This window comes from Uloborus diversus, chromosome 4 (genome assembly GCF_026930045.1).
Source record: "Uloborus diversus isolate 005 chromosome 4, Udiv.v.3.1, whole genome shotgun sequence".
Taxonomy (NCBI): Eukaryota; Metazoa; Arthropoda; class Arachnida; order Araneae; family Uloboridae; genus Uloborus; species Uloborus diversus.
In genome coordinates this window covers 3,405,483-3,419,729 of record NC_072734.1, presented here as the reverse complement: position 1 = coordinate 3,419,729, position 14,247 = coordinate 3,405,483, and the positions used below count along the sequence as shown (strand labels likewise).

At 33.6% G+C, this 14,247-nt stretch overlaps 1 protein-coding gene across 1 annotated transcript in view; it reads left to right on the top strand.

Annotated features, from left to right (window-relative positions):
* LOC129219898 (LIM domain only protein 3-like) overlaps nt 1-14,239 on the top strand; it is a 54,511-nt gene extending 40,272 nt beyond the window's left edge. The window contains exons 2-4 of the mRNA XM_054854212.1: nt 2,281-2,544; nt 5,835-5,960; nt 9,311-14,239. Of these exons, the coding sequence (XP_054710187.1) occupies nt 2,288-2,544; nt 5,835-5,960; nt 9,311-9,527 (600 nt within the window). The 5' untranslated portion in view covers nt 2,281-2,287 and the 3' untranslated portion in view covers nt 9,528-14,239. The remainder of the gene's footprint in view (nt 1-2,280; nt 2,545-5,834; nt 5,961-9,310) is intronic.
* The last annotated feature ends 8 nt before the right edge of the window (nt 14,240-14,247 follow it).

The window sequence follows — 14,247 nt, the reverse complement described above, 5'->3', positions numbered from 1 at the left end:
CTCTAGAAACACCAAAAAGTTGAAATGTTTCAGTTACACTTGCTCCAGCTAGACGCGCTCCAACAATTTGGCCTCTTTTAAAATTTGAGAGGTCCGATATTTCACGCGCGAAAAAAATCCAAGACGTCCAGAACTTCAGTTAATCCACCACATGCTACCAGAATATATATATTGCTATATAAAAAAAAAAAAACCAGATATCTATTTTTATTTTTTATTACGTACGAAACGTATTCAAAAACGTCACTATTATTCACAGTTGTTTCCATTATTTTGATAACTACCTGTATTGTACACGGCAAAAATTGTATTTGCAATTCAAGAGAATGAAATATAAAATCAAAACAGAAAATTACAAAAATATATTTCTGCACTAACTCGCCTTTTATTAAAATAGTATGTACATTTGATTAAGTGAAGTCCGATTTAAAAGGGTCTGGATTAATGATAGTTTACTGTACTTTTGATATTCATTCTAACAATATGACGATGAATACAAATTCTCGGAAAAGAGTTTGGTGAGAGTACTGTTCTACAAAAAGTTCTTATCTGTTTGCTGAGTACGTTATCCTAAAATGTTAGTATAATACTACAGTTACCGCCACTTAAAAAATCACTGTATTGTAAAATCAGCTGCTTTTTAAAAATCAAATCAGAAAGAACAGAATCATTACACTATCAAAAGATGTTTAAACTGTCTTTTAATGAAAATATTATCGCTGTTTTATAAAATAAAGCTTTCGGAGGATATTTGCTGAGATTTGAAAACGGCAGCTATAATTATGTTGAAAATTGCATCATCTTTACTAATAATAAAGCTGAAAGTCTCTCTGTCTGGGAGGATGTCTGGATCTCTGTGACGCGCCTAGCGCCTAGACTGTTCGACCGATTTTCATAAAACTTGGCACAAAGTTAGTTTGTAGCATGGAGGTGTGCACCTCGAAGCGATTTTTCAAAAATTCGAATTTGTTCTTTTCCTATTTCAATTTTAAGAATATTTTCCGGAGCAAAATTATCATAAGATGGAGGAGTAAATTACGAAATTATCATGATATGGAATGGGAGAGCAAATGAACGTAGCCAATTGGCGAGAAATTCATCATCCATTATTTGTAAAGATACAGGCGAACCAAATGACCTTTTAATTTTTTACTACGGGCCAAGCCGTGCGGGTATCACTAGTACATAATAAATTCCTAAGTTGTGTGAAAACAAAAAGTGACAGAGTGTCTCGAAAGATGTGGAAATCAAAGTACCAAACTCGCCCTCTGCAGTCTATGTCAGAAAACACTTAATCTCGTGCGATGAACTTTAGAACAAATATTTAAAATTATATAAGATCTTTTAAAAACAAATGTTTGTATGCCGGTTTGTCAAAGCAGCCACTTTATAAAATCAAATGTCATCAGAACGAATGCGATTTTACTAAACGGCGTTGTTGGTACATAAAACTTATTTCTCTGTCATCAAACTTGTTATTCTCATCAAGCTGCACTAGTCAGTGGCACTCCCAGAAATTCAGTTTGGGGATGCATATCGTCATTGTGATGAAAGACACAACTTCTAGGATTACCATTCGGTAATTACTAAACAGACACTGTATTTCATCTTTGTTCTTCGATTTAAACTATTCACTTGTTGAATTTTTATGGAGTAACAAAAATTGACAAAATAAATATCATTTAAGAACAATGAGAAAAATTGATTGGGAAATTGATAAAAATCATTTAATATCGGAACAAAAACTCACAATATAAAAAATTTGTTTAAATGCGAGTTTTTCCCAGGAATATGAAATTAAAATTCTAATTCTATTCTATTTGAACTGTCTTTTAGATGCTTGGCAACTCCTCGCGTTTTCTTGGTTTTTACTACTAAAAACTGTATCACTTTTCACTTATAATTGTAGAAAAAAAGCATATAATTCAGTTATATTTGATGGTTTCCAATAAGTATTTTTCATTAATAAATATCCAAAGCACACAGTCATAAAAGTTACATTTTGAAATCTAGCCCTCTTTTACAATCATACGTTTTGCATCACTCTTTCCATTTTAGATCTCTTAAATTTTTGATTTTAGCTTTACCACTGGTTTTCAGAACTCAAAAAGTAAAATATTGGTGGGTGCAAATGCCCCTCTATACCCCCCTTTGGGTACGCTATTGGCACTAATATTACTTATCTTTACCCCATATTCTCTATCATGTTTTGCGTACTGCTCATAAATGATTAGTTAAAAAGTTAGTGAACATGTTTATAACTTTTTCTCATTCCCACAGGCATTGTATGGATCTCAAGACAGACACCCAGGCGAGGCCTGGTATGGCCACTGTAAATGCAGCAGGTCCCTTGCCTTGTGGTGGCACTGCCAACTGTGCAGCATGCCAAAAGCCGATCCGAGAGCGGTTCCTTCTGAAGGCACTGGACCAGTTCTGGCACGAAGATTGCCTCAAGTGCGCTTGCTGCGATTGCAGGCTTGGAGAAGTTGGATCCACTCTCTTCACCAAGGCCAACCTTATCCTCTGCAAGAGGGACTACCTCAGGTAAAGTTTCTATGTGTTATAGTGTTGTGTTCATTTACTGTTTTAACACTTTGACTGTCAAGCCAAAATTGCAAATGTTCGCCACGGTGCATCCGTTGGGACACAGCAGGATGTCTGTGCACCAATAAAGTCGGGGAAAGTCTTTGATTTCGATGATGATCGAAGATGATCATGGATTTTGACTGTGATCGAAAATGGTGTGTTAATTGCAGACATTATTTCTCCTGGTTCAATGCTTTAAAAAAATCTTAATTAAAAGCCTTTAATAAAACGACAAGTTCAGAAATCTTTTCCAACCCTAATGCATTTTTTATTTTTAACAGTACAAATCCAAACAATGAAAATATTATTTTAACTTATTTCAATAATAAAGACTTAGTTCAGAATTCTTTTCGAACCCTAATGTATTCCTTATTTTTTACAGTACAAATCCAAACAATGAAAATGTTATTTTAACATATTTCAATAATAATGACTTAGTTTAGAATTCTTTTCCAACCCTAATGCATTCCTTATTTTTTACAGTACAAACCTAAACAATGAAAATATTATTTTAACATATTTCAATAATAAAGACTTGGTTCAGAAATCTTTTCCAACACTAATGCGTTCCTTATTTTTAACAGTACAAATCCAGACATTAAAAATCTTATTTTAACATATTTCAATAATAAAGACTTTGTTCAGAAATCTTTTCCAACCCTAATGCATTCCTTATTCTTAACAGTACAAATCCAAACATTGAAAATATTACTTTGACATATTTCAATAATAAAGACTTAGTTCAGAAATCTTTTCCAACCCTAATCCATTCTTTATTCTTAACAGTACAAATCCAAACAATGAAAATATTTTCAGTAAATTACCGCCCATTAGCCAGGGCTAAAGCAGAAATACGTGAAATACGCCGCCAGCTCAGTCATTTCCAGCCGAGGACTGCAGTTTCGTGCTTGTTTCGCACTCTTGGCTTCCTTAAGAGGTTTTCCATCTCCAGCTCAGCCACTTTCCTAAGCCGGGCTGATGAGTGCTAATAAGCACGAAACTGCAGTCCTTGGCTGGAAATGACTGAGCTGGCGGTGTATTTCAGGTATTTCTGCTTTAGCTCTGGCTAATGGGTGGTAATTTACTGAATATACCATGCCTCGCGTTCAATCTTCGAGTTGAACCGAACCATTGCTTCGGTCACTCGTCTGGTCTGCTAATCCTATATTAGCTACCAGTTTGTTTCGCACTCTTGGCTTCCTTAAGAGGTTTTCCATCTCCAGCTCAGCCACTTTCCTATGCCGGGCTGATGAGTGCTAATAAGCACGAAACTGCAGTCCTCGGCTGGAAATGACTGAGCTGGCGGTGTATTTCACGAATGAAAATATTATTTTAACATATTTCAATAATAAAGACTTTTTCATAAAAATTAATGTTTATTCACACTTCTACCGATGAACAGGGGGATTGGTTGGTAGCAAAATGAAGTATTGGCTTAAATGCTCTTTGAGCTATTTTGAAATGCAAAAGAGAAAGAAAAATAAATAAATAAATAAAGACAATTAATTACTTGGAATTTTTCTCCATATAATTTTAGAAAATTTTGTTGTTCTGCTTTGTATATTTATTTACCTAATAGGAAAAGTTGCATCTATTAGAAAGTTGCATTGATAAAAGAAAAAAAAATAGTAAACTTGAATTACGTTAAGAAAATATAGGTTTAAAAATTTATTAATTGGTAATTTATTTCTAATGCTTTGCTGGTTTCTTTGCACTTATTGGAAATCATATGTAAAATTTATGAAAACATTTGGAGGAAAACGATTCGGTTTTTCCAAAAAAAAATAAATAAATAAAATAAAACGAAATAAAATAAATAAATAAATAAACCCACTTGATTAAAAAAAAAAAGCCTATTTGGTTTTAACGGTGGTTTAAACTAAACAACCCTGAAGCAATAAATAAATATCTTTGTGCCGAGGAATAACAGAAATATCCAACGTTAATTAGCACAAATAAACAGATTACACATTTTTCGGGGCTTCAAGGAACCTCCTTTTCAATGTTGGATATTTCCTGTAAAACAACCCTGGTTGTTATCATCACTACATGCTTATTTTGTTGACTCGAAGTTTCCATCGGTTTTTTAGAAGCTAATTTCTTACGATTTGGTTTTCAATTTGCAACAATCATTCGTGTGACCGAATAAAGGCTATCTGTTGTTTTGGAAGATTTGAAAAAAAATATTTTTCGATTCGTTACATATAAAACACAGCAACGGGCCACATGAATCAGCTTCGCTCCTACATCTGATCCGCGGGGCGTAGGTTGGGTACCAATGGTTTATTGTTTCACTATCTATTCATTTATTGTTTTCTTTATTCATTCATTTTATCAAAAATATTTGCAGTAATTAGAAAATATTTCATGAGAAATTGTTTTTCACTTTGCTTGTGGAAAAAAAAGTGAAAAATGTACACTTATTTTTGAAAGTACAAATTTACTGCCAAAAATTTTAAAAGGACCGTTTTAATGCATGTTTTATTGGAAAAAAAAACATTGTTCTTTCTTTATTTACTGTTATTTCCAATTTCTTCATTTTTTGAAAGGAAAGTCATTTCAAATATTTCATTTTGCTCTATATTCCCTTACATATTTTTGTAAATAAATATCAGTTTCAATAGGGTTGTTTGCTTCAATCAAAAGTAGTACTTTTTGTCACTGAAATTGATAGAATGAGCCAAAAAAAAAAAAATAAAAAATAAATAAATAAATAAAAAAAAATAAATAAAAAAATAAATAAATAAATAAAAAATTAAAAAAAAAATAAATAAATAACGTGAACCCAGAAAATTCTTTCATTTTCCCAGCAGTTATTTTTTAATTAGTTTTTTAAAATGTCCGATTCTTCAAACAAGGCGTGGTCTTTATGACGTCACAAATGATGTTTTTTGCCGCCTCATTGTACTACGTTTCCACGTTATGATAATCAAGCAGCGAATTAAAATTGCGCTCTACGCTTGCTATCAACCCTATCGTTGCCAATACACGTGAGTAAAGATGCGAATTAAATATTTTGGACTGTGCATGGCAGCACTGAATGGCATTTCATCATTTGTGATGTCATCGGCAGAAGCGTCAAACGATGAAAGAGCACCGATTTAAGTAATTTTTTTAAGAATATTGAACTTGAAGGAATTATTTAAAAAATGGTCCGATTCTATGTTTTTAAGCATGTTCTTTCAGAAAAAAATGCTTTTAAAATTTTGGAAACTACCCCATTATGTATTTTCGCTTTTTTCTTTCAGACTGTTCGGTACAACTGGACTCTGTTCTGCGTGCAATAAGACCATCCCAGCTTTCGAGATGGTGATGAGGGCGAGGGGCAATGTATATCACTTAGAGTGCTTCGCTTGCCAACAGTGCAATCACAGGTGAGTGAGGGATTATCGGCGAATCATTTTGCTTCTGAACGCAGTCAGTAACTATTAGCAGGTCTTAGATTATCATGACCTTAAATGATTGAAAATTCCTCAGAAAAACCGTCAAAAGTTATGATTTTCTTAAAAAATATGAATCTTAGAAACATACTTGTAAATATTATTTAAAAATGTACTCATGTATTTGTAATTTCAATCTGAAGAGTAGTAATGAAAATTATAATGTAACTTTTGAATAAAAGTAACAAATTCGGGATAAAGATATAATTAAACTAGTTACTATCTTCGAGGAGTAAGAATTTGTATAGAACATCATAGCACCCCGAAAAAAAAGGGTACATGTTTTTCACTTTGTTGTTCAGAGAACTTTGTATGTATGTAAAATTTAGATTTTCGACAAGATTTGAGCATTTGGAAAACGGACTTTAGCAGAAAAGTCTGCCTGTGTTTAAAATCTCCTCCCCCCCCCCTAGGTTGACAGCAAAAACTATTGTAAGTGCTAGAACGAAACTTGGCGCTCCGATAAACTCTAGTAGAGTTTGGAGCTCTTTAGTTTTTGGTGCTGATCGCTGCAAAGGAGGAGGCGCATTCGAGTATTACGGAGTTGCTGAATCATTAGAAGTAGAACAAGAAGTAACTTTGAGTACCTATTGGGAAATTCATCATATTAATATAGTCAATAATGAAACAACTACATGATACAAAAACTTTGTAAACCCTTAAACGAGTTTTTTTTTTTTTAAAGATTTTTAATGAAAAATCTATCACTAGAGACGTACCGAGTACTCGGTAACTACTCGGTACTCGACCTACTCGGCCAATTTGCCGAGCACTCGGTACTCGGGCCAAATTTTGATCAGATACTCGGCCAATACCGAGTAGTTGCAAAAAAATTGAATATTGTCCAACACAGATATTAAAATTTCTAAAAAAGCGCAAGCATATACTATAATTTTCTGCAATCATTTACAAGTCAAATTTAAATTTTGAGAATAAGGAAGTTTTTAATGCTTCAATGGAATGAATCTTTATTTTAATGTCCCCAAGGTCAAAAAAACTTATTTATTAAAAATTGTGCAAAAAAGTAAGTATAGAAAATATGGAATTTTTAAATAAAAAATGGATTTTTGCTACAAACAAAAATTAATTATAAGAAATATAAAAATACCTTTGCTTAAAAAATTAAAGGAAATAAAACAACGTTAAAAGCACAGTGCAGACACGTGTTTTGGCATTACAAGGAATTCATTTTTCAATGCACAAAATGTGAGCTCGTGGATTTAAAGGCATCCGACAAAAGTCGGATTCTTTTGCCAAATGTCTTTACATTCTTTAGCTCACATTTTATGCACTAAAAAAGATGTTCCTTGTAACGCAGAAACGCGTGTCTGCAGTGTTCCTGCACATTTGTTATATTTGCTTTTAAAAATTATTTATGTTTGGTGGACTAGAACTATAATAGATTGGTATAATTTGTTTTAATTCTAACTTGATTAATTATACCTTTTATTTATTTATTTTTAATTTTAAAAATAATTTTTTTGTAAAATTTTCGACATAATCAAAATTTTTAAATAATGCAAAATTAAATTTCTCTCAGCAGGAATTTAGTTTTAAAAACCATTATATGGACAAGTAGGTCTGTACTACTATTCCAATAAGTTCAAAATTCATCACATGTGTGTCGGTGGTTCTTCTTAAAACATAATTGGTACTTGGTAACTCGGCCGAGTAGTGAAAGGCTGAGTACTCGGTAACTCGGTACTCGACGGAGTAATGAAAGGCCGAGTACTCGGTACTCGGCCAAAGTGCTACTCGGTACGTCTCTATCTATCACTATCTGAAATGGGGTTTATTAAGCAGAATACAGAGCTTCATAGCTGGAGATTTGGCAGAACTACGAAGAAATGTACCAAACAACTACTTACGACATCCAGTGACTGCAATTTCTTCCTTTTTAGGGATTATTAATGTGGAATAGCCATAACAGAGCTGGGGCTAGTAAATTTTTGATAGATGCTGTGATTACCCTCACATTGGTACTTAAATTTAAATTTGGCACGTCAGCCGAGGGAGTTGGGGGTGGCGGGAATTTGCAAACATACAGTGACTTCGCGTCATAAAATGAAATTAAAAGCACTGTAATGAGCCAAAGGTTACCGCCACATAGCCATAGGTTAGGCAGAACTACTACAAGCAAATACAAAACAGCATCCAACAAATATAAAACTGCAGTCGCTGGATATCGCAACGAGCTGTTCGTCTTTGCGGGAAAATACTGATTTGTTTGTAATTCCTGACCGAGCCATATAGTCACCGCAATGAGGTGGTTTAATGCAGTCAAAATTACTACTTTTAGTCATTGAAATGGATAGAATGAGCAAAAAAATATAATATGAGTCCAGAAAATACTTTCATTTTCCCAACAGTTTTTTTTTTAATTAATTTTTTAAAATGTCCGATTTTTCAAACAAGGCGTGGTCTTGATGACGTCACAAATGATGCACCCTGCCGCATCTTTCTACTACGTTTCCACGTTATGATAATCAGGGAGCGAATTAAATATTGCGCTCTACGCTTGCTATCAACCATATCGTTGCCAATACACGTGAGTAAATAGGCGAATTAAATATTCTGCACTGTAAATGGCAATACTGAATGACATTTCATCATTTGTGATGTCATCGGCTGAAGCCATAAACAATGGAAGCGCTACGATTTAAGTATTTTTTTTTTTTTAAATAGTATTAATCTTAAACAAATTATTTAAAAAATGGTCAGATCCTATGTTTTTAAGCATGCTCTTTCGTTAAATTTTTTTTTTAAATTTTGAAAACGACGCTATTCTTTTAATCCTTTTCAGGCTTCTTTATCTTTATCTTTACTAATAATAAAGCTGAAAGTCCCTCTGTCTGTCGGGATCTTAGCGCCTAGACCGTTCGGCCGATTTTCATGAAATTTGGCACGAAGTTAGTTTGCAGCATGGGGGTGTGCACCTCGAAGCGATTTTTCGAAAATTCGTTGTGGTTCTTTTTCTATTCCAATTTTAAAAACAAAATTATCATAAGATGGACGAGTAAATTACGAAATTATCATAACGTGGAACCGTAACATGGGCACAAGCCAATTGGCGAGAAAATTCACCATACATTATTTGTCAATATACAGGCGAAACAAAAGACCTTTTAATTTTCTATTACGGGCAAAGCCGTGTGAGTACCACTAGTTATAATTATAAAGCTACCTTGGAATATGGTTCTACTCATGTAAGCGCATTTATTTTCTGTTGAAGTTAATGTGTTGGATCACTTTTTCTAACTGATTTTTTTTGCACATTATTATAGGTTTTGCGTTGGCGATCGCTTCTACTTATATGACAACAAGATCTTGTGCGAATACGACTACGAAGAGCGGGTCCTCTTCGCTTCACTTCCCTTCACCTGCTCTGGGCTGGCCCAGCTGAAGCGGCAGGTCAGTCAACAGATGACGTCAGAAACCGCTGTCCGGGACGACGGATCCAGCGGATACGGCAGTGGCGATTCGCCTTATGACGGACGGTAGCAATTCATGAACAAGGTTTGCGCACGGACTGCTTCCAGTGGCGTAGGCCGGAGAAATGTCCCATAACTTTTTTTTTCATTTTGGACAAAACTTGCAAGTTTGAACTAGCAGACGACAAACTTTTATGATATCAAAATATAACTCTTGACGTTACGTGCATCTTGTGAAAAGCCAAGGCAATGCAAAGAGTGGAATATATCATTGTGCTTTAAAACAATTTTGAAGTATTATCTGTGTTGAGTTTGAGAGATTTGAATCGACGCAAATACAGACGAATGAAGCACTGAGTGATAAAGAACTTTGTCTAATAATTTGTTAATATTTAGAAAAGAAGATTTTTGTAAAAAAGGAATTTTGATGGATGAAAACTAAGAAAAAAGTGCTCCACATAATGATTCAGATAAAGTTGAGTGCCGATTAACCGGATCGATCAAAGGCCATGCAACTTCTTTTTTTTTTCTTATCCGCCTTCTTCTGTTTTTTTTTTTTTTTTTAAATCTTTAGATTATGATAAATGCTACACCATTTGTGATATGCACTACTAGAACATAGTCATATTACATTCCCCCCAGGAATGTTCAGGAGGATGTAGTGCCCTTCTCATTTAAGTTAAAGTTCAATGCGCCCTGCCCCTTTTTTGAACCTTTGAAGTTTAAACAGAACTTCATCATAAAGCAAACTTTTTTTTTCGAAAGGTCAAGATTAATCCCAGTCTGTCCTTAAACGTAATTGCCTTGTTTCCCTCATAGTTTGATCCAAGTGTAAATCCGATTATATAGTATAACAAAAAGTGAAAAATGCGCTTTTTTTACTGCAAAACTTCTATCCAAAAGGGCCCTTTTAATTGAATAAAAGTGTGATTTTTTCTAAAATCACCCTGCCTCCTTTTTTTTTTGGTTTGGGGGGGGGGGGGACATTATCTAAATCTGGTAAAAGTAAAGGGAAGTTGCCTAAAAAAGCATTGCCATCGACTTTTTTTCCCGCCTTATTCTACTGTTTTTGTTTTTTCATTTTTTATCTTTTTATATGGAATTTTAAAAAGAATTGTGCTAAAAGCTACATTATGCCACTACTAGAAAGCCTTTTTTTAAAATTTTCACTAATTCGTCAATTATCCGTAGTTTTCACTAACCGGATCTGTCTCTGTCCCGAACGATCCAGATAATCGGCACTTAATTGTATTTGTTAAAATAACAATTAACAAAATAATATTAATAATTGTCCGATGAAGCTAAAGAACATTGAATTGTCTGAAGTTATACATTAACGCTACATTCCACCTGTGGTGGACTGATCAGCCTTAAAAATGTATTTTATAAAAAGGAAATTTTTCTCATTATTTAATGGAACAAACGATAGATTTCTAATAGCATTGTTTGAAAGGATTAAAACAGTAAATACTTGTTGAAAATAGTGAACATGAAAGTGCAGCAAGCTTACTTTACTGCAATTTTTTTTTACAAAAAATAACTATTAGTAATTATAATTAAAATAATTATTAAGTTAAACTTTTTTTTATATAACTTTTAAGCGCAAAACACTTTCTGATATTCGTGATAAAGGTATGTACCGGTATTCCATGCAATTAGGAACCACATTTTTCCGAATGTAAAAATTAATAGTGATTGCAAAGAAAAAAATATTTCTATGATGAATATGTTTTAAAATTATTCCACATTATCTTCAATACGAAACAAATATTTCATTTTTCACAAAATAAGCAAGTATTCTATCAGCAATCAAAAAATGTTTTAGCAAAACGAGTCGTGTGTATTTCTTTTTTAATTTTACATTATTAGCCGTTGATGTGCATTATATTTTTATAAAATGACATAAATAAGTTTGACTAAATATTTTGGTTAATGCTTTAAAAATATTAATGCATATTTATTTACTTATTAAGTTAAAAATAGTGTTGGATGTTTAAGTCATTCAATAATGGTTTTTTTTTACGAAGAGACCTTTCCTTTAAAACTTATGATTAGTCTAAGTTATAAAACGCTTGTAAACGAAGTAAACTCAATCTATCGAAAACATAGCCCACTGTCAACCGTTACGTACACTACACCGAGGCCCTTGCTCCCAAATTTTACAGAGAGGGGGGCAAAGTTTACCTTCTCCATGTAAATTTTATATAAAAAAAAACACCCATATAAATCAATTAATAGTTTAACCAAATATTAGTTTCTCAAAGCCGGGGAGGGGAGGCAATTTCCCCTTTCTGATCCCTATAATATAACGAGCCTGAAAATAACCTCTTAGGCATGCTTGAAATCGGTGTTTTAAAAACTTGCATTAATTTTGACTCAAAATTTACTCGGAAATTGTAAAGTAAATCAGATAACTATTTACTGTCTGACCACGGATTGTATGGAAAGACAAACAACCGTTTTACAGTCGGAAATGAACGAATCTATTATTTTTTTAGCGATGCCAGCTTTTGCAGAAGCAGAGTCTCATTCCAATGAGCGGAATACCGGCATCAAATTTTTACTTTCCCCCCTCATTCAGATAAATTCGTCTTATCTGGACGTTTGAAAATTCCATACAATCCGTGATCGGACAGTAATTAGTTGAAACAATAAAAGAGTACAGGGTCCAATATTTAAAGGTTTACCATTCACATTTCATTCGAAAAAATGGATGCCAATTTGGAATACAGTTTTAGGCAATTATTGCAAGGATGGAATTTTGTTACAAGCCCCTGGAAAAAAATGAACATAATGTTTTATTGCTTCCGAATATCGTCTGCGCCGTAATCTGGAAACATAAATGGTGGATCGATACGTCATTCCAAAAGCGGAACCATAAAAAATATATTTAATATTACATGAAATGGTAATGGCTCCGACTACAATATCTCCGCTTGTGGAACACGGGAAAGAATAATTATTACAAAGTTCTGGATAATAACAGTAATATACTCTTTAATTTCTTTTCCGTATAATCTTTTATTCTATGTCTGTTTTATCATTTTCGAAATGATGCATAATCTACATTAATTCCAAGGCTTTTTTTTTGGTAATGTCATACTTCCGAAATTAATTAAACACTTTCCCTAAAAGCGCTTCACGTTAAAACTTGATATTTAGAATTGTTCGAATGGGGTTGTTTCCTTCAGTCAAAAGTACTACTTTTAGTCATTGAAATGGATAGAATGAGCAAAAAAAAAAAAAAAAATGAATTTTGGCATCTTGAATTCAAACTATGTTTTTCGCAATCACGTGTTTTTGCTTGTGTGCAGGCATGTGTGTGGGTATGTGTGTATGTAGGCGTGTGTGTTTGTGTCTGTGCGCAGGCGTGTATGTGGGTATGTGTGTGTGTATATATGTGTATGTGCGTGTATATGTGTGTATATGCGTATATATGTGTATATGTGTGTGTGTGTATATGTGGATATATGTGTGTGTGTGTAGGCATGCGTGCGTGTATGTATGCGTGTAGTATGTGGACGCAATCTGGAGAAGGTTTTCGCTAGAGGAGCAGCATCGTGAGGCCGGTCGACGGTGGTGCTGCAGAGGGTGCTGGCGGGAAAATAAAATGATAGGACCTAAAAAACAGTCAAGTGAGAACAATAAACAGTCGTGATTGCTCAAAAAAAAAAAAAAAAAAAACATGGACCCAGAAAATACTTTCATTTTCTCAACAGTTTTTTTTTAATTGATTTTTTTAAATGTCCTATTTTTTAAACAAGGCGTGGTCTTTATGACGTCCAAAATGATGCAATTTGCCGCATCTTTCTACTACGTTTCCATGTTATGATAGTCAAGCAGCGAATTAAAATTGCGCTCTATGCTTGCTACCAATCATATCGTTGCCAATACACGTGAATAAAGATGCGAATTAAATATTTTGTACTGTGAATGGCAACATAGAATGGCATTTCGTCATTTGTGACGTCATCGGCAAGAAATGTAAGCAATAAAAGCGCAACGATTTAAGTAATTTTTTAAAAATATTAAACTTAAACAACTTATTTTAAAAATGGTTAAATCCTACGTTTTAAAGCATGTTCTTTCAGAAAAAAAAATCCTTTAAAAATTTGGGAAACGACCCCATTGCAAGCTGGTGAGAATCGAAACTGTGTTCATACCTAAAACATGATTCAATAGGAATTAATTTTTTAATAAATTATTTGATTCACCATGACAACGAACTTTGGTTTTTCATTGAGTAAAACGACTTGGTGTTGATAAATACGGGGGGGGGGGGATTTTTCGGCATCGACTTTTTTAAAGCTCATTTTGGGTAACATTAAGGCAGTCTTCAGTGAGTGTCCTCCGTAAATGTTTGTAGATTAATAAATGCTGTTTTAGTGTAGCTTTTTCAGCGTTTGGGGGTGTGGGGAGGAAGCTTAAGTGTTTTCCCTCCGAAAACTCTTCAAAGCTCAAATTCATGCTATTTTAGGTGGCGCAAGGGTAAAGGAGGATTTTCCGGGAGAAAAAACGAAACTATTATCATTAGGTCGCAAATTTAGGTCATCTTTGGCAAGGGGATTCCTTCCAGAAATTTTTGCCAAGTTGAATCTTCAAAAAAGTTTTTCAAGCAATCTTTGTAGACTTCCAATGAGGACTATCAGAAAAATTCGGATTGACTAATTTTTTTAATTTTTTTTAATTGGAGTGTAAAAAATTCAATTATCCGCACCTTTTACTGGTGTAAGTGTTAAAGAGGTTGATTTCGTGGAAAAAGTTCCGAAACGAGGCTCTTAATAACGCAG